The 25,799-nt window shown below is 36.0% G+C and overlaps 2 protein-coding genes across 3 annotated transcripts in view; both read right to left on the bottom strand.

Annotated features, from left to right (window-relative positions):
* Window positions 1–55: 55 nt before the first annotated feature.
* On the bottom strand, window positions 56–16,286 carry jumu (Forkhead box protein N4 jumeau). Of its 2 annotated transcripts, none has more exons than XM_074095481.1 (8): window positions 15,848–16,286; window positions 7,949–8,056; window positions 6,962–7,869; window positions 6,655–6,887; window positions 6,267–6,433; window positions 4,828–4,977; window positions 3,605–3,689; window positions 56–3,424 (listed from the first exon to the last, which is right to left on the bottom strand). In XM_074095481.1, the coding sequence occupies exons 1-8, from the start codon at window positions 15,905–15,907 to the stop codon at window positions 3,315–3,317; spliced, it is 1,821 nt and encodes a 606-aa protein (XP_073951582.1). In that variant the 5' UTR covers window positions 15,908–16,286; the 3' UTR covers window positions 56–3,314. The 2 variants fall into 2 exon arrangements, with proteins under 2 accessions (XP_073951582.1, XP_073951583.1); XM_074095482.1 differs by lacking the exon at window positions 15,848–16,286 and adding an exon at window positions 13,077–13,283.
* A 90-nt stretch (window positions 16,287–16,376) lies between these two features.
* Window positions 16,377–25,799, bottom strand: part of LOC141433438 (uncharacterized) — a gene marked incomplete in the record, with an annotated part of 22,285 nt that continues 12,862 nt past the window's right edge. Inside the window, 11 exon segments of the mRNA XM_074095474.1 lie at window positions 16,377–18,039; window positions 18,266–18,342; window positions 18,468–18,530; window positions 18,938–19,054; window positions 19,150–19,251; window positions 19,461–19,547; window positions 19,629–19,721; window positions 19,817–19,906; window positions 21,309–21,401; window positions 23,392–23,472; window positions 24,016–24,117. Of these exon segments, the coding sequence (XP_073951575.1) occupies window positions 17,581–18,039; window positions 18,266–18,342; window positions 18,468–18,530; window positions 18,938–19,054; window positions 19,150–19,251; window positions 19,461–19,547; window positions 19,629–19,721; window positions 19,817–19,906; window positions 21,309–21,401; window positions 23,392–23,472; window positions 24,016–24,117 (1,364 nt within the window).

Raw genomic sequence — 25,799 nt, 5'->3', positions numbered from 1 at the left:
GAACTATTAAATCGGGGATTATCATTGTTGTCAGGTTTTGAAATGAAACAGAAAATACTCGATTTCATTTTTATTACAAAAATGTTATTAAAAAATCATATTCGACTCAGCATTCTTACATGAATAGTAATAAAACTACATTTTAATTACCACTACTAGGTGTCCTTACTGGCTATTTATTTTATTATATTTTACATGGATGTTGAAATACTGGCAGTGGAAAAATACAAATTCTATTAAATGTTACTAAATTGGTTAGAGACACGTTACATTGCTTCAATGTTACTTTACGGAAGTCCATATTAAAATTTCAGTATTGTTGGCATTACTTTGACGCAATTCCACTTTGGATATCAAAACCCCTATATTTCCATAATATTTAGTTTTAAAAATACCTTAAATTATTGATTTCGCAAATTATGTCGACTGGGGTTAAACTTTACGACACAAAGTTTCTGTATATTGCCAGAACGCATATTTTTCTTAAACTAAAATAGTAACTATGCATTAATTTATTATCAATAAAAATTCACAAACATACGCAGTGTTATCCAATATTATAAGCATAATTACTTGTAGCTAAGTTTATTTGTACACATTGCACGCTATTGAAGTCTGCCAATTATGTGGATACTTCGTATTAGTATAAGTAGGTATGCTCTACAGCTACACCATAAAACCTTGCTGCGCTCTGTGAACGCTAATTAAGTTTATAGTCTAAAGTTCAGTAAATAATAGAATTCCAAAATTCCTGATTAAAATCGCGTTTTCTAACATCCATATCTACAAGCCACTACGTAAGACCGTATACGTCTGTGACCACTGTCGTACAAAAGTAATCTTTCCGCCTACCGATACGAGATAGTATTACGTCGTTGGTGTGTATAGTAAGCTATACTAACTTTAAGAACAATAGGGTCAGTATAATCCAAATGTTTGTGTAGACGTCCAGTCTTGCGTACGGTCGGCTTATCCTTCCAAGACCGATTCGTTGCTTGGGCCACCAACTAATTGACTACTTAACTTACATATATTCTTATCCCATACCAGAGCAATGATACTAACGACATAAGATAATGTAATCATCATAAAATATAACAACACAGTAATACCAACAAAAATTTATTTAAAGGTCTTTCTTAGAAAATATGTCTTCCATTACCATGAAATTGAATATGTAGTTGACAATAATCGGCTAAAAAATTTCTGTTTTCATATGAGCTCTGACTGAATAGTTCTACTGTCACAAAATGCATTGGAGGAATTTTTCCGTTTCTATAAATATGATGTTGACTGAGCTCTGTGCGTGAAACCTACTCGACTTGGAATCAGTTTAACTCTTCATGTAATAAGAAAGACCAACAAATAATTTGTTGAATGTGTCCGTTAGATCATTACTCTGTAAACAATCACTGGATAGTAATTCAAAGACCATTCATTTTCTCTGGTCAACATTGTTAAAATAATCTTGCACATTGCGCTTTTTCTAAAAACGATACCACTTAATTTTCATTCAATCACTCGATCACTAGTGATACTGATCACTTTTCTATCAAGTACCATGTAACATGGATAAATGCATTGGACTAGGGGTGTGCCGTATTCTTTTCTAACAATCCACGATCTTGAAGTCAATGAGATCTATTGTAATTAACACAACCATATATATTTTGCACCTAATTAGAACACCCCTTAAAATTATACCTACGACATTTTTTCAACCCTTTCAAGTCGTTTTTAGGGTAAAGTTTACAATTTTCTTCATCTATTTCCTGGAAGACTAGGCGTTACTGGACACTGTTGTTGAAGTACTGAATTGTTTAACTGTTTATAATGTAATGTATAATGTCAGTCTGAACTTCACAATTATGTACTTTTGTATGGAATGACTTAAATATTAAATTTATGCTAGGGTACATAACCATGCGTATTTTTATGAAGCATAGAGAAAATCTTACAACGAACTAACACGGTAATTGTCACGACCAAAGTCCAAAGTGATCATGTCTACTGTGCACTTCTTGAATACTTTTTTTTTGACAAACGTGTCATTTCGAAGCCTTGAAAAGAAAGCACGAAATATTGTTTCTCTCTCTATATAGGCTAAGAAATGAGGCATTTGTTACAAATTAACCCTCAACAATGCTTAATATACAATGTAGTGTCTCAAATATTTTTCAGAAGTGTGTAAACGCCCACCGGCATTTCCCCAATGCAATGGTATAATTGGTTACGTACAGGCGTCATCAAATACATTGGAGCACCTAGCTTAGCACGATTCATTTGAGGGTGACTGTACGAAACGAGGCCATTGTTCAATGTTAGGCAGATCAACGTTTGTGACCAAGGCCATATTCGATTGCACGATAGTTTAGCTATTAGCTAATGAGATTTAATAGTACCAATAAATAATGCACATGTGACGCGATTCACGCGGTGTGGATTACCTTTGGCCATTCGAATAGAATTTGATATAGCTAGTGAATTTGTTTGAAGCTCTGACTAGAGCTGCCAGTGTCAACTGTCTTAATGTATAGAAAAATAGTAGAAAATAACGTAATAGCGGTGGGAACTTACTTAATACCCGCTGTAGTGCACGCTACTGTATAGAGACTTTAGTCAACAAAATCATAAAAGCCGATCTCTACAGATCTTGTCAAAGATTAGTCTAAATAAAGCTCTTTGGTAAAGATCTTTAGAGTGCGGCGCACATGTCAGTAGTATTACATATTAACAATAGCAGTAATGTCTAACATAATAAAAAATAATGTTTAGTCAGGGTAGCGGAATAATACCCGCACGATGCAGATAAACGCAACAAAAAGTGTCAGTACAGCAGCAGAAACGTCTTTGTACTCACGATGTGGCTGAAACACAGCCTCTTACTAACTAAAATGGGAACATTTCATTAAATGTATTGCCTACGTTTGAACACTATTATTTTATAGTACCATTAGTGTAAAAGTTTCATGTACCTATCCAATATCTAAAATACCGAGCTTCCGGTAAATAGTTACACATGAGCTTAAAAAATTCCCTTAAGCTAAACTAATTTACATTACAGTGTAAGTGAAAGATATGTAACAAGTGTCTGTTCGCGTAGGAACGGGTCAACTCATACCTACAGACTTCAAAACTAGCTGACAAAAGAACTCAGCACTCTCACACTACTCACAACTTAATTATTACAATTCGAATTTCCCGTAATTTTAACATTAATGGAACAGAACAATCACTGAAGAGACTACGCTAGACTACCATTGACCCCACGTCGAATGATCACAATTGATTACAATACTACTGCCACGAACTGGTTAGATGAGGGCGACTCTGTTGACGAGCGGTGTTTTCCGCCGGCTCGTATGCGCCTGCGCCGCCACCGGCTGGTAGATGAAACTCGTTTTCGCTCTCTTTGCGGAATGAACTGAAAAAAAAAAAAAACCGTTTAAAACTTACACATGTAATGCTTTCGCTGGCTTATCAACAGGTAAATTTTCGTTATATTGCCCATCAATACATATTATATTGTTATTATTATATTATTTCGTTATATTGTACATTTAAAATAAGAATATTTTTCAGTACATATTCAACTACTACTCACTTGTGTAGTTTTCTGAGACGGATAAATCTAGTTTCATAGGTTTCGTTACGTCGATATCTATTTCTTCATAGGATTGATCTAAGACCTGAAACAAATAAAAAAAACAATAATGTAATGTTACTCTTCGTAATCATATTGGCACCAAAATTATTGTTATAAGCCGCATTGTTCGATTTTTATACCACATTCAGTTCTCGGTGTTTCTCAAGATTATATCATAACTCTATAATATTAGCTTGTTGCTGTTCGGCTGACTAGTGCCAACTATAGAAGTGACTAATCAACCAATGGCCACTAATTTGCGACTGCCTACAGCCAGCTGGCTTGCCAATAATGCTGGGAACGGGAGTACATTGTAAGTTTAGTTTACTGGTTATTTGTACTGATTGGTACAGAACAGTTTTATTGAAAGGCTTTTTGAAAATATTTGTTTCTTCGAAAAGATTTAGGGCTGTTTCACCAGACGGTTAAATATGATGCCGTCTCCGTCTATTCGACACACAAAAACAAATAGATACGGCATCACATTTAACCGTCAGTTTACTTAGAATACAAAATTAAGGTTGGGACTTCCTAGTAAGTAGGTATAGGGATACTTGTGTCAGGAAGTCCCGCTGGTCTATAAGTGTTAGCTTTAGTTTTACACAATAAAACAAAGATTTATAAAGTTTATTGTAGACAATAATGTGCAGTCTTGAATTTTTCTCACAAAATGCCTGAAAATATGCGTTCTCTGCACTACTACAATACTATCACTGTTTAAATAAATTCTAAATGTGGATATATGAAAGAGAGCCAAGAATGGAACTAATCACTTATATATCTTCTACACTTATAAAAGAATAACCCGACTGACAGAGGCATGCCTCTGCATCTGCAACTTGCAACTTGTTGCAACAACACAACCTAAACCACTGCATGAAGTATCTAGTACTTCAAATCTAGCAAAGATATCCCTTGAGGATCATAAAGGAGCATTAAATAGGAATTTTTCTAAATTCTTATGGAATACATACAGAATTAGCCATATTCCTAGCAGCGAGATATAGCTAGTTTCATGTAAGCATTGCAGACATGATTATGTGCCTGAAGAGAGATCTCTCTACTGTGGCGTCCCTTCCGCTCAAGGTATTTACTAAATTAATAGCTAGTTTAGTATACATTATACAAGCGAATCACTTTCTCTCTCTGTAAACTAAAGACAGATTACCAATGGTGCTTACCTCAATATCGCTGATTTCTTCTCCGGAGTCGACGTCGGTGATGTAAGAGGCGAGTGCAGATGGCCCGGCCGCCAGTAGTCGGTAGGTTCCGCCCACCATACCTGTTCCTTCTACCACTTCTTCCACCTCCAACTCTTGATCTGACACTTCCTGAAGAGATTTTCATGTTTATGTATTATTAAGATTAAAATAATACTCATTACTCGTTATTATCTCACTGCCCTTATTCCAACAGTAGTTAGTGTAGATTGGAGAGATTGTGCAAAATTTAGATACAAAAGTATAATTGAATGCATAAACATTGTTCAATCCTGGTACAAGAATTAGCTATAATATCTACATCAAAAGGACAATCAAAGTATACAACACATCAATACGTGGCACTTGGGACTTACTGCACAGATATCTTATACATATATATTTGCTTGAAGCCCCTACCTTCGCAGATTCATTTGGTTAACCTCAAATATTTTATTTATTTATTAAGCTTTATTTATCCCTTATAATTTTATCAAGTTTTGTGTATATTACTTTTGTTAGTAGTATTAGTATAAATGCCAGCTATCTCTGTCTTTTGCCACTCTTGGCCAAAATGTTCCAGCCACTTCTTTGATGTCTTTGACCTCAAATTATTACTTAAATAAAACTAATCAATGCATGCTAGAAGATCCCTGCAGTACAGCACTTAGATGGCCACGAGTAAGCGCGACCAGCGGCACGGCTAGTGTCTTTCTGTTCATCACGTGTGGTGTGCTGCCAGGTAAACATTGTGCAGCGACTCTCCTTCGCGCATAATCGTAGCTGGGGCGTAGAGCATCGCTATCATTAGCTTACAATAAAATAATATTTACAGAGGTCTATTTAGAACCTAGACAGTATCAGAGTTTTTGAGTATTTTATCATTTATCGTTGACATACAGTATCCATCCATTTTTTTACGCAATGATTTTTGTCAGTGTTTATATCAGTGACAAAAGCTAGCGTGCAATAATAAGCCACAATATTTATCATGGTCCTGCTTTCCGTGGTGTTTGGCTTTGAAGCTGCCGTACACTGAGCTTCTAGTACGACATCTAAAAGCTGTTAACTTCCACCACATTTTCGCGTATATTGTGCATTCCACGTTTGGCGTGACAATGTCCCTTAAAAGCTGGTGCAATCAGGTGCATATTAAACCACTACTAAGCATATTGTACGCGATTGAACCTTGGCCAGAATTAGTTACTAGTTCCAGAGATGCACAGATTTATTAGAAACCTAGGGGTCTCTCGGCTAGATTATGAGCCAAAGGTGGGCCGCAGCAAATAAAAACAACTAAAATTATCATAGCTTCGCTAGGTTTTTACTATTTCTATTAAATCGCCGTCGAGCCGCGGTCTGTGCATGCCTGCCCTAATGTGAAGTTGCTCTTAGAAGTTTTATTTATCGCACGTGTGTACCTGTTCTACAATAGTCTCTTCCTCTTCCACTTCGGCTTTAACTTCGGGGTCAAGCTCGACATCAGCATCTAATTCTGCGTCAGCGTCTGCGTCCGGATCGTCTTCGTCCACGTCGCCGGCCGCGCCACTATATTTCATCTCGCCACGCTCTAAAGCTTCCAGACTGTCTGTAAATGTCATGCATTTCGTAAGTGCTTGGTTAATTTGGAGCTGAAAAATATAAATCAAAGCTTGTAGTATTTTTTGAGTAGAGTAGGAAATTGTGATAAGAGTAATAGTCATATTTTTCGGCGGTTTGACTAAAGAGACGATCCCATTGATATCCTTCTTCGTGTTGCACTTGCATCTCTGTGACAAAGATAAACTTAATTGGAGCTTCCATACTAACCTGGATAAACCATCGCCTTCTTAATAGCTTGAGGATCTTTTCGTGACCATTTTTGGACTTCCTCATCCATCTTCCCAACTTTAGACGGATTCATGGCCCATAAGCAACCTTTTCTTTGACTTCCGTTCGTAGATGGTTTTTCAATTTTTTCAAAGCATTTATTTAAACTAAGATTGTGACGCACTGAATTTTTCCAACCGTTTGGTGCCGTTTTGAAATAAGGAAAATGTTGACTGAAACAAAAACAACAAATGAGGCTAATTCTTATCGCAAATGTATCCAATTTTCCAATAATTAGTTAGCTTACCACATGAAATTATAAATTTCCGAGACGGGTAAACTGCCTGTTCTCGAGTTCTTTAGCGCCATAGCTATCAAGCATGAATAGGAGTATGCAGGTTTAGGAAACTCGCCGCCACCGGAGGTATGTTTGATTGTGGAGTTTACATATTTTGCTTGGCTAGGGTCGACAGTAAATGCCCCACTAACCGATGTCTTAATTATTTGCCTATTATTGTTCAACGACGAGTTATCAATTAGTATCGTCGCTTGACTCTTGTTGCTATTGGCTAAAATTGTCCTAGATTGCTGTGCATCTAATATATGAATATTACCAGATATAATAGTATTAGTTCCTAATTGTTGTGCTACTTTTTGGCTTGTGTTCAAAATAGAACAGTTTTTATTATTCACTTTTATTAGTTCGTGGGCTGCTTTTACTCTAACTGTTTGAGCTTGAGTTGGAGTGGTAGTTTTCAGTTTGCTAGTATCTAAGTCCTTCAATAAATCCTTCACCACATGCTTGTCTTGTTTTCGCACATAAATAACCATCTGGGTGGCCTCTTCTAGAGGTTTCTTGACGACGGGCTGCTCTTCGGGCTCCACTTTAGAAACTTTGATTGCGTTGGGAGAAAAAGTAAGATGACTTTTTTCTTCTTTAGGACTAGGCACTGATGTATTGCTATTCAAGTCATTGTTGGCAGATGTTAGTAATAAATTTGAAGCTTCTTCTTTCACAGCGCTTTTAACTGGAGTTTCTGCGAATGTGGACGGCATGACGGAGTTCGGGTTGACCATAACTGCGTTAGCTTCTGACCCATATAGATCCAAGTTATGAACAAAACTATTAGAGGAGTTGTTGAGCCATATTGCAGAATTATCCGTATCCATATCTAATAGAGGAGGCATATCAGAAAAATTAAGTCCTAATGAGTCCTGCAAAGACGGGAAAAATTAACATTAGCAGTGTCATTTCACAGTAAAACATTATAATGTGTGGCAAAATATTTCTTACAGGAAAATCTGTTATACTGCTTAGATCTGTGGCCATTTCGTTTTTGATGTCCATGTCCAGCATGTCTTGGAGTGAGTCGGTAATGTATAAATCCATATCTGAGCACGTCTGAAATTAAAAACAAAATACTTTGTTAAAAGTGTTATTAAGTTCAATAAATCGTAAGCTCCATAAATCTAATACTTATACTTTGAACGAGCAATTCTTGTATATATACATACATATTTATCTCGGAAACGGCTACAACGATTTCGATGAAATTTGGTATGTAAAGGTTTTCGGGGATGAAAAATCGATCTAGCTTGGTCTTATCTGGGAAAACGTTTATTAAAGAGTTTTAGCCCGAGCACAGCTCGGTCGCCCAGGTACTTTAGGTAAACTTGTAGTGGACCTATAGTCGTCTACCTGATGGGCTTCTATCACTCTTCCTGGCTCGTGCTGAGGCACCGACTTCAATCAACATAGTACCTAGATTAAGGTTAAATAAAAAAGGTTTTTTTTTACAGTATTTTTTTTTGTTAAAATGTTTTTATAAGTATTCTATATTATTTAAATATAAAATCATTCGGGAAAATTACAGTTAGCAAACGAATGTGAATAATAAAAGGATTATTTATAAATCTTAAGAAAGTGTCAAGAAATAAATCAAACAGATTGGACATTCTGCATTAGTAAGTAACATTTTCGCGCCATTTTAAGTTATCGCAGATGGCGATGGCGGGCAATGGGCAGGGCACATTGCAGTGAAACGGCGGGAAGGGAAGGACAGTACAATGAAACCACTACGGAACGCAAGTAGTAGTGTAAAACCTGTTTTGCCTTAAGGTATGCGCTGCCATACCATTATTATGGCGAAAATAATTTTTAGTGGTAATACAAGCAGTAATTACTACTTTAAGTAACTACATTAGATAAATTCTTATTAATTAATGTTAGTATGTATTTATTATTAATATTTACACTTAATTGGTGCCTATTATCATATTAAGTGAAGTCGCTGACAAAATATTCCGGTCATTTTGTTCTAAGGAAAGGAAGAACATGAAGACACTTTCTCGTGTTTTTTTTTTAAATTGAGACCTATACCAACCCACGATCCGTTGACTGTCGGTCGGGGGACCGGACTGGAACGCCTGCCTGAGCGGGCATGCATAAAAAACGACTCCGAAGGCTTCATGATTTGGGACGATGTTTTTTGTATTAACTTTTACTCGCCATACCCTGTTCGTAACTATAAATAAACTCGTTCTGGCGCACCGTGGCCCATTACGTTATTAATTCACTTCCATCTTCCGGTAACATTAACAGATTTTTTTGCGGCGCAGTGTAAGAAAAGTTCTCAGTATCTCTTAAATAACTTGAGTTGGTACTAGAGTATGTTTCAGATCAAATAATTATTTATACTGTTAAACTGCAGAAGTTCTTAGGTAGACGAAAAAATCAGAGTGCCGAAGACGAGTGCAATGGCAGATAAGAAGCGCGTTTATGATAACTTTAACCTATCACTGATAACGAAGTTCTATTTCTTCATGCTATTATGGTAAAATTACGTACCTATACCGGATACCTACCTTATACCAACTATAAGATGCTGTCTTATTATAAAATGTCATATGTTCATAAATAAGTTACAATAACTACTTATTCGCTAATTAAATCGTTCGAAAAACTTATGAGCGAGCGAGATCGTTTAATATTAGGGTGGAAGAAAGAGACGGCTAGACACGGATCGGATGAGGGTGAATCGACCCCTAATGACAAGGCAGCCGCCTCGTCGCACCCAGTGAGTTAGCGCAGTGTTTCCCAACATTATACGCTGCTCGATGGTCCGACAACGAAATTAAAGCACCATCCAATATTTAAAAAAATGCTATACCTATAGTAAAACTTAGGAACTTTCGGAAGTAAACCTATCCAAATTAATATTCATGGTGACACATGTCTGTCCACCAAACCCACTATACGTATACCTTTTTGTTCCGCTTGTCTAGTGATTATTCAGTTGTAATATTTCACAAGTTGAACAAAAGTCCATGCGTTTTTTCGTAGCAGAGTCGTGCCTCAGAGGGCCATGAACTCGGTCTTTATTACCTCTAAGAGTTCATCTTGCTCACGTGAGATTACCTATTTCAAGCTTCATAGCCGAATGAGGAAGTACATATTTTAATTGGGTTCAGAAAACGCAGACAGGAAGTTGTAACAATATTAGGTATCCATCGCCAAGCCTATAAACTTAAGATCCATTTTGCATCACAGATAAATCATTATCTCACGTTTGAACGAATCGTCTTGCATCGAGAGGGTTTTAGGGTATTATCTTGGCGTAGTAATATTCTTAAAGAAGAATGGGGTATTGGGGGCTTATGGAGGCGCCGCGAGGGGCCCGCGTCGCCGGCGTTCGTGTCCTCGAACCTGACCGCGCGCGCTCGCCTTGAACTCGCGCGGAGTGGTCGCCTCTGCGCCGACGTTGCTCGATGCTCGGAAAAATCGACGGTCGAGATAAATATCTCTCCAACTAGGCAGGCCCGCAGGCCTATCTAGCTGAGTGAGCACGTATGGTTTTGAAAAATACTGTTTTTATATGAATTTATGATTTATCCCGATGACAAACGATCCTAATTTAAACAATTTTATCCTTTCCGCAATCCGTAGGCGTAAATAAATGCATGTTGGCCAAAAACAAGAATCTTGGGCATAGTAGTGGCCAATGGGATTTTAGACCTCGCATCACACTTCTAAGAGTATTTCCATATCACCCGCCCTATGCGCGCGCAATATCAGGGGGTTCCCGTATTGATTTGATGCGCGGCGCCATCCCCTCGGTCTTAAAGTTCCCTTTTCGAAATGAAGGGAGGAAAATGTTCTACATCAAAACTTATTTCTATATACATAACTAAAAATAGCTCTAAAAATATTTTTAGTAAAACTTGATTGAATAGAACCTGTTCAATTCATTCTTTATTACAGAAATATCGAACGCTCACGGATTCGCAGCGCTCTGACGATTACAACAGTCGGGTCAACAGCCTTTCTGTAAATTAGTAACTCGACGATCAACTATTGTTAAATATTTTTTTTCGGCCTGAACATTTACAGAAATGCCAGAACATAATCTACTAAACAACATAACATTTTAATCATGATAATGATGATGTTTTTTATATACTTAGGTATATTATGAACATGTAATTCACATCAGCAAATAAATTAGGTAACTGATGATAAAGTTTGATTGTGCATGTATAGTGTACATACCATATACTTAGTACTTTTTAGACCATCCAAAAAACATTAACTACACTGGGTTCGTAACTTTGTATACCTACATGATCTAAACTAATTCATTACATTTCCTTCTTGTCACACCACACACATAGTAGGACATTGTCAACCATTTAAAAAAAAACAAACGGGTTTTAGTTAGACATCCCGAAAACGTTAGTTTTTGGGATTTGCAGATTGGTTAAGTTTTCGCGCTAACACGGTATAGAATTTACTGTCCTCGTCAAGTCTTAAATCGCCCAGCTGAAACTCTGGAGCCAGACACTTGAATTTTTGCCAGATGTATTGCTTAACCTTAAAGGTCACAGAGGTGCACTAAGAAGGGATTGGTTGTAATTTTTACAGAATTTGAACTAGCAGTTATTTTTCGATTTTAACGATTCCTACTGTAGTAGGTACGGTACTGCTTGACCGTACGTGACTTAGTTTGCAGCCAATAACATCAAATTTCGACTGAAAAGGACGCAACTTATCAGATCAAAAGCTGAATAAAAATGCTCTATCAACGCATCAGTTGTCTCTAACAGTGCCTATCAACGGATTCAATAGTGACTTAAGAATTTTCGGGAGTGATAAAAAGGGGTTATTGTAAGAATGCCTTTGATACCTAGTAAATAACCAGTTTACGTACATGTAAATCAGTTTTTCACTGATGGAGTTATTTCTACTGTTGTTGATAGTATTAGCTGGCAGTAATCCTCCACAGTTACTATACTCTTGATGCAACTCGTACAGATTAGTGGAAAGCTTTACCAGTGATACCATAGCCATATTTATCAGCGGCTCAGTTTTCAGTGATTCTACTAGCTAGATCTTAACGCTATATGCCAAATCAACAGCAAAAGAGAGATTTCTTGTAAGAGTTCAAGTTGTTGTCGCATCTCTGCTGCTCTCTCAGAAGCTTGAAGTCTTTGATGTCCAGTTACATGAACCAGATGTCAGGTATATTTCACATCAATATTTCCAGATCTCGTTAAACAACTAGCGTAAGCGCGTAATATCTTGAACGTCATTCTGTAAGTTTTGCGACGCTATGGAATGTTTCCTACCTACTTGAGGTTTGTCGGGTGTTTGCAGATATTATTTTTTTAGCTTATGTATTCTTAATACTTTCTATGGATTTTGAATACCCAAATCCTAGTTTTAGTTACATTTTAAAGCGGGATGGTATCTTGTTACGAAAAGGTTATTTTTAGTTGCTTTTATTTATGTGGCATCTTCAGACTTGATCTCTCTACGCAGATGTTAATCTTAAGATATCCACGTGGAAAATCGAGGCCAGAGGCCACGATATGCTCAGAATAGCTTTAACCCTGAATTTCGGCTTCAGTCCTTAATTTCAATAATTTCGCGTCTCTACCTTTCATTATCTCCACTTCACTGTATTTTGCTAAATAACGACCGTTTTAATTCATGTTCCTTAAAGTTCCATATCCACCCACACTTCTATTTCCTGCCTTAAAAAAATACTGAATTAGTTTACTAGCAGAGGTAGGTACTACCACTTCGTCAGAAACATGTAATACATACAAGACTTGTTTATTTTTTATTTTTAGCTTGTAGAGCAGTTTTCGCTGCTCCTTTGACGCCAGCAATTATCAGCGCTTTTGAGTGGTTTAGTAATTTCTTTTGAATTGTGACTCCAAAAGTCTCACACCTACCTATCACTATAACAGTCAGTCTAGTCCGTCAACGGGGGTGGGTCAATCTCAAGTGGGTTATTGAGTAAGAACATCACTTATGCATTATCATCATCATCATCATAATCAGCAGGAAAACGTCCTCTGTTGAAGAAAGGTCTCCCCCTTAGAACGCCACAAAGCCACAGTCATCGACATCTATGTACCTTGGCCACATGAACGACCACTTGCCTCTTGCATCTACCTGGTGGGAGGTACGCCAATGCCAACGCTTCTTCTTCCGGTCCGTGGCCGTCTATGAGCTTTCTCCCTAACGGTTATACCTATTCTGTTCTTCGAGCGATGTGCCCCGTCTATTTCCACTTCAACTTGCACGTTCTTCAAGTTATGTCGGTGACATAAGGTATGGCTCCGCCATCATCACATTGCCTAAAAAGGACTTTGTTTAAAACGAGCTAAATAAACTAGTCACCAGTATTGTTTTATGGACAAGAGTTAAATATCATTAACGCACCTGTCCTCGTGCTTCCTAATATTTGCGCCAAGGTTATTATCGTACGAATTTTATCACCTGGCGCAGGCGCAGAGCAGGTAATAGGACCACGTTGGTAGTTTTTTTTACTGGCATTAAAGTTGCTTCGAAAAATAACCTTATAGGTACCTATCTGACATCAACATCAGTTTGTTATGATGATAAAATGATAAGCGAATAGAAAATACGTATTTCGTAGAACTTCAATGAGATTATTTTGCAGAACTACACAGTAAAATTAAGCAAAAGCTTTTAAAAATACGAAAATCGATATTTACGAAGTAAACATTTTCCGCTGTTTAATGAAAAAAAAAAAAACTTAACCTCGTGGTTATTATTAAAATTGCAGGTGATCGTTAAACTATAAATAAATGTTAAGAAACAACAAGAATGCGCCGGCCGACGAGGTGCATGTGCATAGCATGTCCCGTCCCTGCGCAGTCTGTCTCGGCGAGTGCAGTCAACACATCTATAGATCAACATAATGCGTCTCAACTCAACGCACACATGCACAAGCCAGACGGTACACTGCCTGCAACCCTCGCTCGTAACGTAATCACCTTCACTACTACAGGCACACAATCGTTCATTGTTCAACGTTTTGAAATTCTCGAAATCGGCCGTGGGAACAATTGCATCGTAAGTACTCGTAGGTAGGTAGGTATAATATCTATGCATGCATTGAACTAGGAATGCAACGAATATGTTAGGGGTGGACCTAATAGGAACTTCGTTACAGAACACAATTGAAGAATTAAGAGGTGATAAAATTAATTGCCTATTAGTTAGGTAGGAACCTACCTATCCAATAACGGTGTTTTTTTACTGAGCTGCACAGCACTATTTCAATACAATACAATACAAAGACTCTTTATTGTACACCAGACATAGTAAGCGATACAGAAAACAGATACAAAGAGAAAAAAAAATTACAAGGTGAGCAATAGGCGGCCTTATTTCTTAAGAGCGATCTCTTCCAGGCAACCTTTTTTGCACACCAACACATACCTAGTAAGCATTACAGAAAACGCAGGACTACATACCTGCCTACTACAGGGTCTACAGGTCTAGGTACTTACATTGGGATAATGTCAAAGTTATATAGTATGTACGTACATAGTTCAAAAGTGTAAAAAAATCTGTGCCTAACGAGATACAGGTAAGCGATAAATTTAATAATATTATTGATTACTAGCTTTTGCCCGCGGTTATCGCGCGATGTTCCCACGGGAACTGTGCATTTTTCCGGGATAAAAAGAAGCCGATCCGTTGCTCCATTGCGGCGTGAAAGACGGACAAACATACAAACACACTTTCACATTTATAATATTAGTATGGATTACAGTAGTTAGGTAGTTGATTTAGAAATACAATACCTATTTTTATAGGTACCTTGTACCTTAAAATGGCCTTATTTTTCATAAAATCAATAATCATTACATAATTATACTCTATAGGTAAATAGAAATTTAAAAACCCTAAATTTAATCGTAAAAACAATTACATATTGTGATATTTTTGACCATATAGGTAGGTAGGTTATCTGCCTATTGCAACGGCCTACGATAATAGCTATTCTTTGGACAACTACTCTCTAACCACTCCTTGCCTAGTTGCATCCCTTTCCTTAGTAGGTACTTACATATACATATATTTCTATTTCACTCCACCACGTTCGCTACTCTATACAACAAATATGAAAACAGGTAGTATGTATCTATGATACAACTATTCATTGACGGAAAATTGGCGCCGTTTTTAACGGTATCAGTTATTATTATTATTAATAAGTATTTAGAAATGAGCACAATATTATGCAGTTGCTAGTAAATATGAACACAAACTTTCCTTCCATTAATATAAAAACAAGTCAGTGTTGATAAAACAAATTTAAAAATAATACATCTGATGAAAGATTAAAGTAAGAAGGACAAAAATATATCACCACGTGCACAAGAGAAAGAGACAGAAAATTATGAAACGAATTCCAATAATTTCGTCCGTTACTATAATATCTACACTACACGTCAGTGAACAAAATAAAAATAACTCGTCATTTAACATTCATAACGAAAACCTTATTATAATGATAAATACTGGAAATTATAAAATAGTAGTTAAGTATAACACATTTCGTAAACAAATTCTAGACGGGGTGTTGTAATGGGATAGAAAAGAAACGTTTCCCGCCACTTTCCGCTAGTAGATAATTTTATTGAGAAAAGGTTTAGAGCTTATCAATGTTAGACAAGTTCATATTCTTATTCACAAAACCATAACGATGAAGAATTTTATCGTTACAAATATCTCTACTGTAATGAATGACATTAAAAAGAGCGGGACATGCATGTTAACTATGTTGCATTGGACTTTCCCATTGTCCACAGCCTTGTTTTCACAATAACAACAATGAATAGTATTTAAAAATTGTAACAGCTTACTCACCGAATATTTCTTTATATAAATATCCTTATGCTCAACAGCAAAATCCTGAATTTCACACATTTACGTATTTAAACACATAAGATTGACAGATATAACACCACTCACTCCATAAAAACCACAATCTGTTTTATTGCTATGTGAAAAGGTACACAAAGAATGGTTCATTTTCCTATTGGAGGGATTTGACCACGTGATCAACCGTCAACGGCAGCCATTGGTGGAATCTGTAATACTGATTGACGTCATGAGTCAACGCCAGTTCCTTTTAGAATTAATAAATTGGTGTTATGTAAAATGAGAATAGGTTTGCTTTCAAAATTCATAAATCTTATTTATATGAATCAATGCAAGACATTTTCTTACTATTACTTTAATTTAAAAATACTTACATTTACTTACCGGTCGAAAGGAATCGTCCATTTTGTACAACATGGCGGTTTGTTTACACCGGCATGATAAGGCGGGAAGTACTTTTGCGATGTCTGTCACGCTATAGTTAATTGTGAATATGCGTAAATAATTATAAATATCCAATGAACAATTTTATTGAATTACACGATACAAAAATTAAAACTTAGTTAAGAAAATCTAAAACTTAGAGCACATGGGCAATACCATTATAGTTGCACTCCAGCGCCACCTATAGGACATCATCGGAAAATACAGCTGCGCAGCGGGAGACTTGAATGAGGTTCATTCTAATAAAATTATAATTTCGCCACAAAAACATTAAACAATATGACGCTGTAGAAAAACATGATCATTACATTATTTAGCAAACCTGCTTATTTAATGATAGATAACATGAAGCAACAAACGATTAAAATGTAAGATTTTAAACTAGACAACCTTTTCTTTCAAACAGACTTTTCACTATTCATTATTGAAGCTTGACCAGAAACCATTGGAAAACTGTAGGAAAAGAACAATTTTTCTTCCATGGCTACATGGGTCTTGTCATGATAATTATACAAAAATAAATTTCTTGGAATGCATTGATAAAGTTAAAATGAACAGAAACTGTTTAAAAATTAGTCTGGAGTCTTCAAAATTTTACATGAAAAACCTAAAACTTAATCTAATGCTACTATAATTGGTTTGGATAGGTTAGGTATTTAACAAAATGTAAACAAAACAACGTCAATTGGGGTCTTAAATATTGAAATTTCCCCATTCTACATTTATATTTCTGAATTGAAATACACTAGTCTAATTTGTATTACATTATTGTTTAAACATACAAAACATCAGTTTTCAAGGATCTAAAAACGTGACTGACGCCAGCGTCATTTTATAAGTATCGGCAATAAGTCAACAAAACACTGAACAATCATCAATATCATCATCGTACATAGTATAAAGTCGCTCCTCGCGGTCTGTCTGTATACTCTTATTTTTTTTAAATACGCAACAGATTTTAATGCGTCTTCACTATCAATTACATTATTTTTCACAGGTAAAAAATATAATATAAATATAAAAGGTATGTGTAACTAACTTGCTATGCGCCCCAGCTTCATGCGTGTGCACTTTTGGCCGGAGGAGGTAAAAATTGTAATATGCTTTTGATTTCCTTTATTTTTTCTTATCCTTTTTTTTTCAAAGTTGCATCTATCTGAAGCCGGGGCGGGTCGCTAGTATTAAAGTAAAGTAAACAAGGGTTTTTTACGTCCTTATTACCTTCTTGTGTGATATTTTGAGACTAGTTATTACCGTTACGCTGACTGGCTCTTTCAAAACTTACATAGTTTTCTACTCATTTGTTTCTTGTAATGGTCATAGGTTCCTAATCTTTTAATTCCCTTTTTTTGCAAATATGTTTCTTTAGAAAACGTCATTTCTGGCGGTCCTGCTACAAACTCGACATTCTGAGAAATCTTCTTTATTTGGAAATTTGTTGTAAATCCAGAGTCAGATATTGAAGCCGTCGGTATGAAAGGAAGAACTTTAGGTTTTTTCATACGCGATTTATCTTTCTTTGCTAGGGGTGAGTTAGCGTCTAAATAAATACTTTCTTCCAAGTACTTTGAAGGTTTGGCTCTTTTTTGTCTGGCATTTTCCACAACAAATTTTGATGTAGAAATAACTTTAGATTCTCCAGTAACTCTCCTTGGCTTGTCATCGAGTTGGCTCAGAATATTATCGGGAAGAGGAGGCATATGTACCTCGTGTAGTGAATTATCCTTTGGAACCTGAAAAAAAAAAAACCGGTTTTACTTTTTTATCTTTGAAAATCGTAGAGGCGTGGGTCCGGTTCGTACCCAAGGCTCTGCTTGCTCAGACAATACAAACTAGTAGGCTACCACCACTTAATTAATTTGTAAATATGTATAAATAAGGACAAAAATATCACCTATCTACTTGCAAGATTGAACTAACTCACTCACAGGCGATATTAAAGCCTAATAACTAAATTACCTTTGTGTTTTTGCTATCTATGTCTTCATCTCTTTCTTTTCTCTTTTTGTTTTTCTTGATTTGTGTGTGGGCAGTTTCTGAAAAAAAAAAAAATATTAGGTAATCGTAAACTTCAATGCCCAAATGCTATCTTTGTCGATAAGTTTTACGTGTAAAAACGTAGTTGCGGTAACGCGGTAATTGCGATTTAATATCTTTTTACCTGTTTCCGGTACAATAATCTGGAAATTTATTTCACGATTTTTCTTCTTTTTTCCAATTTCAGCTGAAATTAATGCACAAACTTAAGTTTTAACATAGGTTAATTTTTTTTTACAATTTATAATTACTAAATAGATTTAAAAAATAAATAAATTATATGAGTCAACCAAGAGACACGTTGTTGAATCAAAAAAGAATGTTCAAATTCGGTTTACCACATGCGACGACACATATTAACAATATATATATACAATCTGATTGAGAATGAGAACCTCTTTTTGTTAGCAAGTTAAAAATGCATAGGTAGCATAGTGCTAGTTGCATTACATAGCGGCGTTCGATTGACCACTACAAACTCGTCTGCTTGACGGCCTCGTCATATGTATAATGCAACTTGCACCATTTTTCTTGCAGGTCTAAACCAAGCTTTATAATATGATTATATGAATTGAGTATCAGTACGCGATTTACCTTGCACGTCATTTTCATCAATAGCGACATCTTCCTGTGATATTTTCCGCTTTTTCTTTTGTCTGCCAACGGAAGAGGATTCGTTTAACGCCTCATTTTCTACACTCTCTTGAGCACCTGAAAAGACGTGATGATATCCGTAAGTGTCTGTAAACTAGAAAAGTATTAACAGTTAGTAGAAGACGCTAATATGACCATGATCATCAATTTACCTTCTTCCAAAGAATCTTGTGTATTGGCAGGATTGGATGACTTACGCTTGCGTTTTTTCGAGTTCAAACTAGAATTTTGTTCTACTACTAGGGAACTGTCATCTGCAAACAAATCAAATATGTATATTTAGAATCACAATGAAATACTAAATACAAAATATACTAAAGAAAGGAGTAAATTAACTGTAATAGGTATACATACTATCGCCTAGCCGAGATTTAGTTTGTGTTATAATTGTCACCACAATAAATCTTTTCATAGTTAATAAATTTTCTCCTTCATAAACGCAACCGGGACCAGTATTTTTTACCTGTTTGTTCAGAGGCAGCAACCTGCTTTTTCTTCTTCTTTTTCTTTTCCTTCTTGCCACTACCAAGTTCTGCTGGATCTGTAGTTCCTATAATAATAAAATAATTGCTTAACAACACAATACATCATAATCAAAATCAAAATGTAATTAGTTTAGTTCAAACATTACCAGACTCTTGTAGATTTGCCTCTAGATAGGTATCTTTCTCACTCTGGTGTGGTGTTTCCTTGCGATTACCATCAGCGTCGACATCATTAAGAACTGAAATTAAGAATTATTATTAAATACTAATAGATATTTTATTGTTTTTGCAGTGTGAGTTGGCAGTTTAATAATAGCAATAATAATGTAAGTACCGGACTGATCTGAGACTGCAGAATGCTTCTTCTTCTTCTTCTTTTTCTTTTTGTTCTTGTTGTCACAATTTTCTGCTGGTGATGTATTTTCTGAAATCGCAAAACCATTACTAAGATTATTATACTCGAGTATTGTTATGAATAGAGTTGTTAAAAAAGACTAGTCTTGAAGACTTTCGAACCTCACTCTCATACGTTGAAGGTTCAAGCTTTGAAGACTTGAGCGTTGAAGGTTTGAACTCAAAAACGGTGTGAAACGGCCCAGAACCTTAATGACTCAAGTTTTTTATGAGATCTTAAGAGTAAGTCTTTAATTGACGACCGGATGGCTAAGTGGTTAGTGAACCTGACTCCGAAGTTTCAGGTCCTGGGTTCGAATCCCGGCCGGGGCAGATATTTGTGTGAATAACACGAATGTTTGTTCTCGGGTCTTGGATGTTTAATATGTATTTAAGTATGTATTTATCTATATAAGTATGTTTATCCGTTCCCTAGTATCCATAGTACAAGCTTTGCTTAGTTTGGGACTAGGTCAATTAATACTCGGGCTTCATAGAGCTCAAGCTTTAAAAACTCGGGCCTATTGAAAGCTCAAGCCCCACGAATCTAGAAGGCCTGAGTCCAGCGTTAAGAGCTCAAACAACGAACGTTAGATAATGTTATTTTATAAACATTGAGATACCTACGCCCAAAAAGTTGACTCAATTTGATTTATATTATTAAAAATAGAATAGAATAAACTTTATTGTTTAGCCGTGTTACATAGATGGTATTAGAATATTACAAGGTTAATAGGCTAGGTTCCAACGGAACGGATCTGAAAAGTAATGTCTCCATCGTGTTATTTTTGATTTCCATTAACTTTGAGGGGACGGTCAACCGAAGTTAATTTCTCCAAGACACTCTCTGAACTCTTACTGTTTAAAAGATAAGCATGAATTAAGATAATTAATTATTAGCAGTAAAATAGTATAAGGTCCTTAATTTAATTTATGACGTTTTTTCAAAGTCCGTAACTAATCCGATTTTAAATCGGACGTAAACAGTGAGTTTTTTGATGTCTCTTTTATATATTACGTCCATGTTACTTGTCAAGCTTTACAATTTTACTATGAACAATGATGAGAGTTACTTATTATATACATGAAAAAAAAAATACTGTACAAATATTTTTTTTTCAATTTGACCAAAAAGTTCATTATCAGGTTCATATCAATTCCCGCGACCCACCACAATAACCCCAATACGATGCGCTGGCCTAAAGACTACGTAGGTTTCTGTGCTCTTAAGCAGTAACGCCTGTAACACGAACTTCTTAATTTGAGGCTCATACAGTCGAGGCTTTAAGGTTCGAGGCTTTTAGACTCAGGAGTCGCGACTCGATTCTTGTAGTCTTCGCCTCGAAGCTTAAATTCACAACACTAGTTATGAATGCCAAGATCATGATACGAAATAAATGTATGTAGTACAAATGCAGTAAGGTATACGAAACCTGAGTTTTGCGTTTTTGCATCTAAATCAGAAGCCTTCTCGCTTTGATACGGGGCCTCTACAGGGGCACCGTCTGAGTCGTCATCATGTATAGCTGGAATAAAAGCGCTGCGTTTAGAAGTCAATTTGCGTGTTTACATTATTATAAATTTGTAAGTTAAGCCATTTTTAGACGAAGCCAGTGCTGGCTTGTTATTGCCCTTGTATAACCAGTTTTTCAAGACAAGCCAGTACTAGCGAGAATTTTTCAAGTTAATGTAATGTAATGACTATTGCTGAGTTGACTTGACTGACCACAGGTGCCACTGACGCACATGTGCGTTCAAAATGTATGAATAATTATGACAGCGGCACTGGGGAGAAGTTCCAAAAACGCGTATATGCGTCGGTGGCAGTGAACGCGTTAACCTTCACCTGTGACACTAATAGTAGATTGTACAAGAGCATAAAACGAGCCATTTTACCCAAGAACTATAGCCACTCGAGCCGGTACGGCGAGGGTTGATAGACACGTCGAGGGGAAAATGGGTTTCATGCTCGAGTTTTACACTCTGCTTATGACTTAGATTGCGAGGAGAGGAAATAACAACAGTGGAAACATTGTTCACTTACTTGGTACCTTTTATTTTTCATGCAATAAACTCGTAATTTATAAATATTTCATTAAAATAAATTATTACACAAATTAAAAATTATTAAAAAAAATTGTAGAAACTTTTTTGTTTGTGGCTGATAGATAACACCTGCCTGATTGCCGTGGTCTTAAGGTGATTTTAAACCGGCGAGGCGAGAAGAGAATTGAAATTTGTATGGCAAATTTTCAATCCTCTCCTAGTGCATCTTCGGTGATAATAGTAAGCATTGACGAGGATGTGCGAAAATTGAATGTAAAAATAAATCGTATTGCTTCTGAAATAAGCGAGGCGAGACGAGAATTGTAATTTTTGTATGGCGGCGCCCGCGGCGGCTTGCGGCGGGCGCGCGAGAATGCAACAGCAACACGCTTCGCGCGATAGGTGTTTTGTTGTTCGTTGCTGCAGGGCTACTACGAAATTCGAAATTCGAAAATCGAAGTTCGTATCGTACCATCCCTCTTACTCTCGTATTAAATAATATAAGCGTCGGAGGGACGGAACGATACGAACTTCGAATTTCGTAGTAGCCCTACTGTTTATTACTTGAGAATACCGTCATAATAGTACAAGCCATTTCTACTAAAGGTCGCTGTTAACACGAAGCGCGACCCCCGCAACTGTCCTTATCATACTTAAGTATCTTATTTGTGCGTGCCGTAGATGGTTGGCTCTTTTGTGTTCATGGAGTACTATTTCAATTCTCGCCTCGCCGGTGAAAAATCACCTTTAGACGAAGATTTTATTTTATGCACTAGAGCATAAAAAGTAATTTTATGTCGCCTAGATATAGCATAAATACGAATTTTATGAGCATGAGAAGTGAAAATATAATTTCAGATGTCGGTATAATATGCAAAGATGAGACGAGAAAGCACTCAGAAAGATTTTGCGAGTACTAAATAAGTTGGTATTTATTTACATTCAAATAATAAAATAATTTTTCACTTCTCATGCTCGTAAAGTTCGTGTTTATGCTGGATCTAGGCGACATAAAATTACATTTTATGCTCGAGTGCATAAAGTAAAATCTTCGTCTAAGACCAAGGTAATCAGGTGTCAAAAGCCACGAAACAAAAAGTTTCTACATATATTTTTTAATAATTTTTAGTTCATATAAAACTAAAAATCCATCAAATCAATCAAAATAAATCAATAAAACTAAAAAAAATATTTATATAACAATGTATGAAAGTATATACAAAGTGAACAATTGTTTCCACTGTTGCTATTTCATTTCCTCGCAAACTAAGTGAAAAGCAGAGTGTAAAACTCGAGCATTAAACCCGTTTTCCCCTCGACGTCTATCCACCCTCGCCGTACCGTAACGTCTTGGGTAAAATGGCTCGTTTTGTGCTCTTGTTGTACAACAGAAAAAGAAGTATTATTGAAATATTCGCGAAATGATAGTAGGTACTACCCGAGGAAATAGGATAAATGAAATAAAAATACCTGATTGATCCGAAACAGCAGAATGTCTCTTTTTCTGTTTCTTTTTCTCGGCGCTGGCAGTGACTACTGGTTGCGTGTTTTCTAAAATAATGTACATTTTGTTAAGAAAATATCTTCATTGACACATTTCTATCTTACACTACACCCCAGGAAAATGTGCATACATAAAGTGTAAATGTGTTACATAAATATTTAGCGATTTTAAGTATACTCTGTTTCTACGCCAGGTGAAAAAACGAACATTGAAGAAGTGTATATAGTATTTTTTGTCCAATGAACTTGTTTTTTCATTTGCTCTTAGTATAAATTTTCAAAGTACGGGCTGTTAGTGGTCACTCAAGATCAAGACAAAAAAACTTGATGTATCATGTTTTAGAATAACATTGAGAGATACATGCGATGCGAAAGGTTGCCCATCAGTGGCGATGCGTCCATAGAACCCCATTCCCACCGGCTTGCCCAATATTGAAAAAATACAACAACATGACGCAAATTATTTATGAAGGATGTGGACGATCTTTACTTCGGCTTTACCACGGAAATATCTGACGCTACACCACTGTTGCCCATAGTAAATTTATTCGCCCGCCGTATAAACAGAGTATACAAGATAATTATAACTACCATTTGCTTCAGTTTTATTATGAGATGTATCTAATTTATCCTTCTTCTTCTTCTTTTTACTTGTGAAGAGTACTTCGACAGGTGCATCTCCTGCATCGTCACCTGAAACAAAAACATATGGAATTATAACGATGATATAAGTAACGTAATGTCTAGGTACTGTCACCCAATGGAGAAAAACTTTAGTCCATATCAAAACCACAATATAGAAGGGTAATATAGTCCATGAACTAATATTTTTTACAAGTTTACTAGTATACGTTTCTCGAATCTACAGTAATAAAATATTAGTTATACTTATTAGTTACCAACTAGTAAATATTGCCTAATATTATTAGTCAATTGGGTTTTGGTTTCATGAATAAAAATAATAATAATTACAATAGTAAAATACACTAATAAAGCTATTGGTCTCTGAAGGCTTGTAATGTAAGAAATATTAGTCCAAACTATAAGTCACATTTTACGAAACGAAATTCGGACTTCGGGCTTGTCTTGTTTTGTCAAAACGTCTGAAAAGCTCCCAAAAAGCATTTCTTTGGTTTCTAATATGCTTCTTAGAACCATTAACTTGAGATCCATTTTAAAATCCATACATACATTTATATAATACTATAAATGCAAAATAAACTGTCTGTATGTCTGTTACGCCTTCACGCTTAAACCGCTGAACCGATTCTGATGAAATTTGGTACAGAGATAGAATTGACCTTGGGAAAAAACATAGGCTATCTTTTATCGCGAAAAAGAGGTTACGCTGTCGAAGATAACTCGAATCGAGTCGCTGTCGAACCATGAAACTTGGCATTTAGGCACTTAATAAGAAATACTAAGTCGATATTTGTTTGAGTTTTTTTTTAAATTCTTCATGTGAGGGGGTGAAAGTTTATATGGAAGATCGTCATTGACGAAGATACATCGATGGTTCTTTATGAAATTTGGCATTTGGGAACTTATAAGAAATAAATAGATATTTGTTCAAGTGTTTTTGAAAAATTTATCTTTGAGGGGATGTTAGCAGAGGGGATGATGCAGTGTTAGCAGAGCCTTCTAAGCTCATAAGCAAAATGTACGCAATGTGGATAGTTATTTTAGATGGCTTATTGACATATTGCCTTATGAGACATGAAAAATTATGATTTTCGGATTTTTCTTATTTATTGTGCTATAAGAGCTACTTTTATGCAAAATTCCAAGTTTCTAGGACAGCCGGAAGTAACCTATAACTTTTTCTGTTAAGGCGATTTGTATGAAAACACCTTTTTAATGACGGTAGCATTTGAATGCCTTGACTTAGAGGTTAAATTTTTTCACAGCTTTCGAGACTATTGACCTGAGTTTAGGGTTTTAATTTCAACTCGATACCTATACTCCGCGCGTTTACGAGATAAAGGGTCTTGAAAGACAGACGGACGGACGGACAGCAAAGTGATCCTATAAGGTTTCCATTTTTTCCTTTTGAGGTACGGAACTCTAAAAAACATTTGTTCTTTTCAAATTTCGCCCTATTTACTAGAAAATATGGGGATGAAAGTTTTTTAGGAATTCCAAACAAATTTACTATAAGCTTATTTATCGGAAATATGTGTAGCTATATGCTTAGTTAAAATGCCGTCTTCATTATAATCCTACCCTCCTAACTTACAATAAAGGACTTAAGGTGTCAAGAGTTCACTATGAAGAATTAATCCTTTTGTGTTGGCAGGGTAGAATACACGTCGTATTGCTAAAATGTGGCTACCCGCAAAATATTTACGTTTTATCAAAGAACAAGAACATGGATT

This window comes from Choristoneura fumiferana, chromosome 12 (assembly GCF_025370935.1).
Source record: "Choristoneura fumiferana chromosome 12, NRCan_CFum_1, whole genome shotgun sequence".
In the NCBI taxonomy this organism is placed as follows: Eukaryota; Metazoa; Arthropoda; class Insecta; order Lepidoptera; family Tortricidae; genus Choristoneura; species Choristoneura fumiferana.
This window is presented reverse-complemented; position numbering and strand designations above follow the sequence as displayed.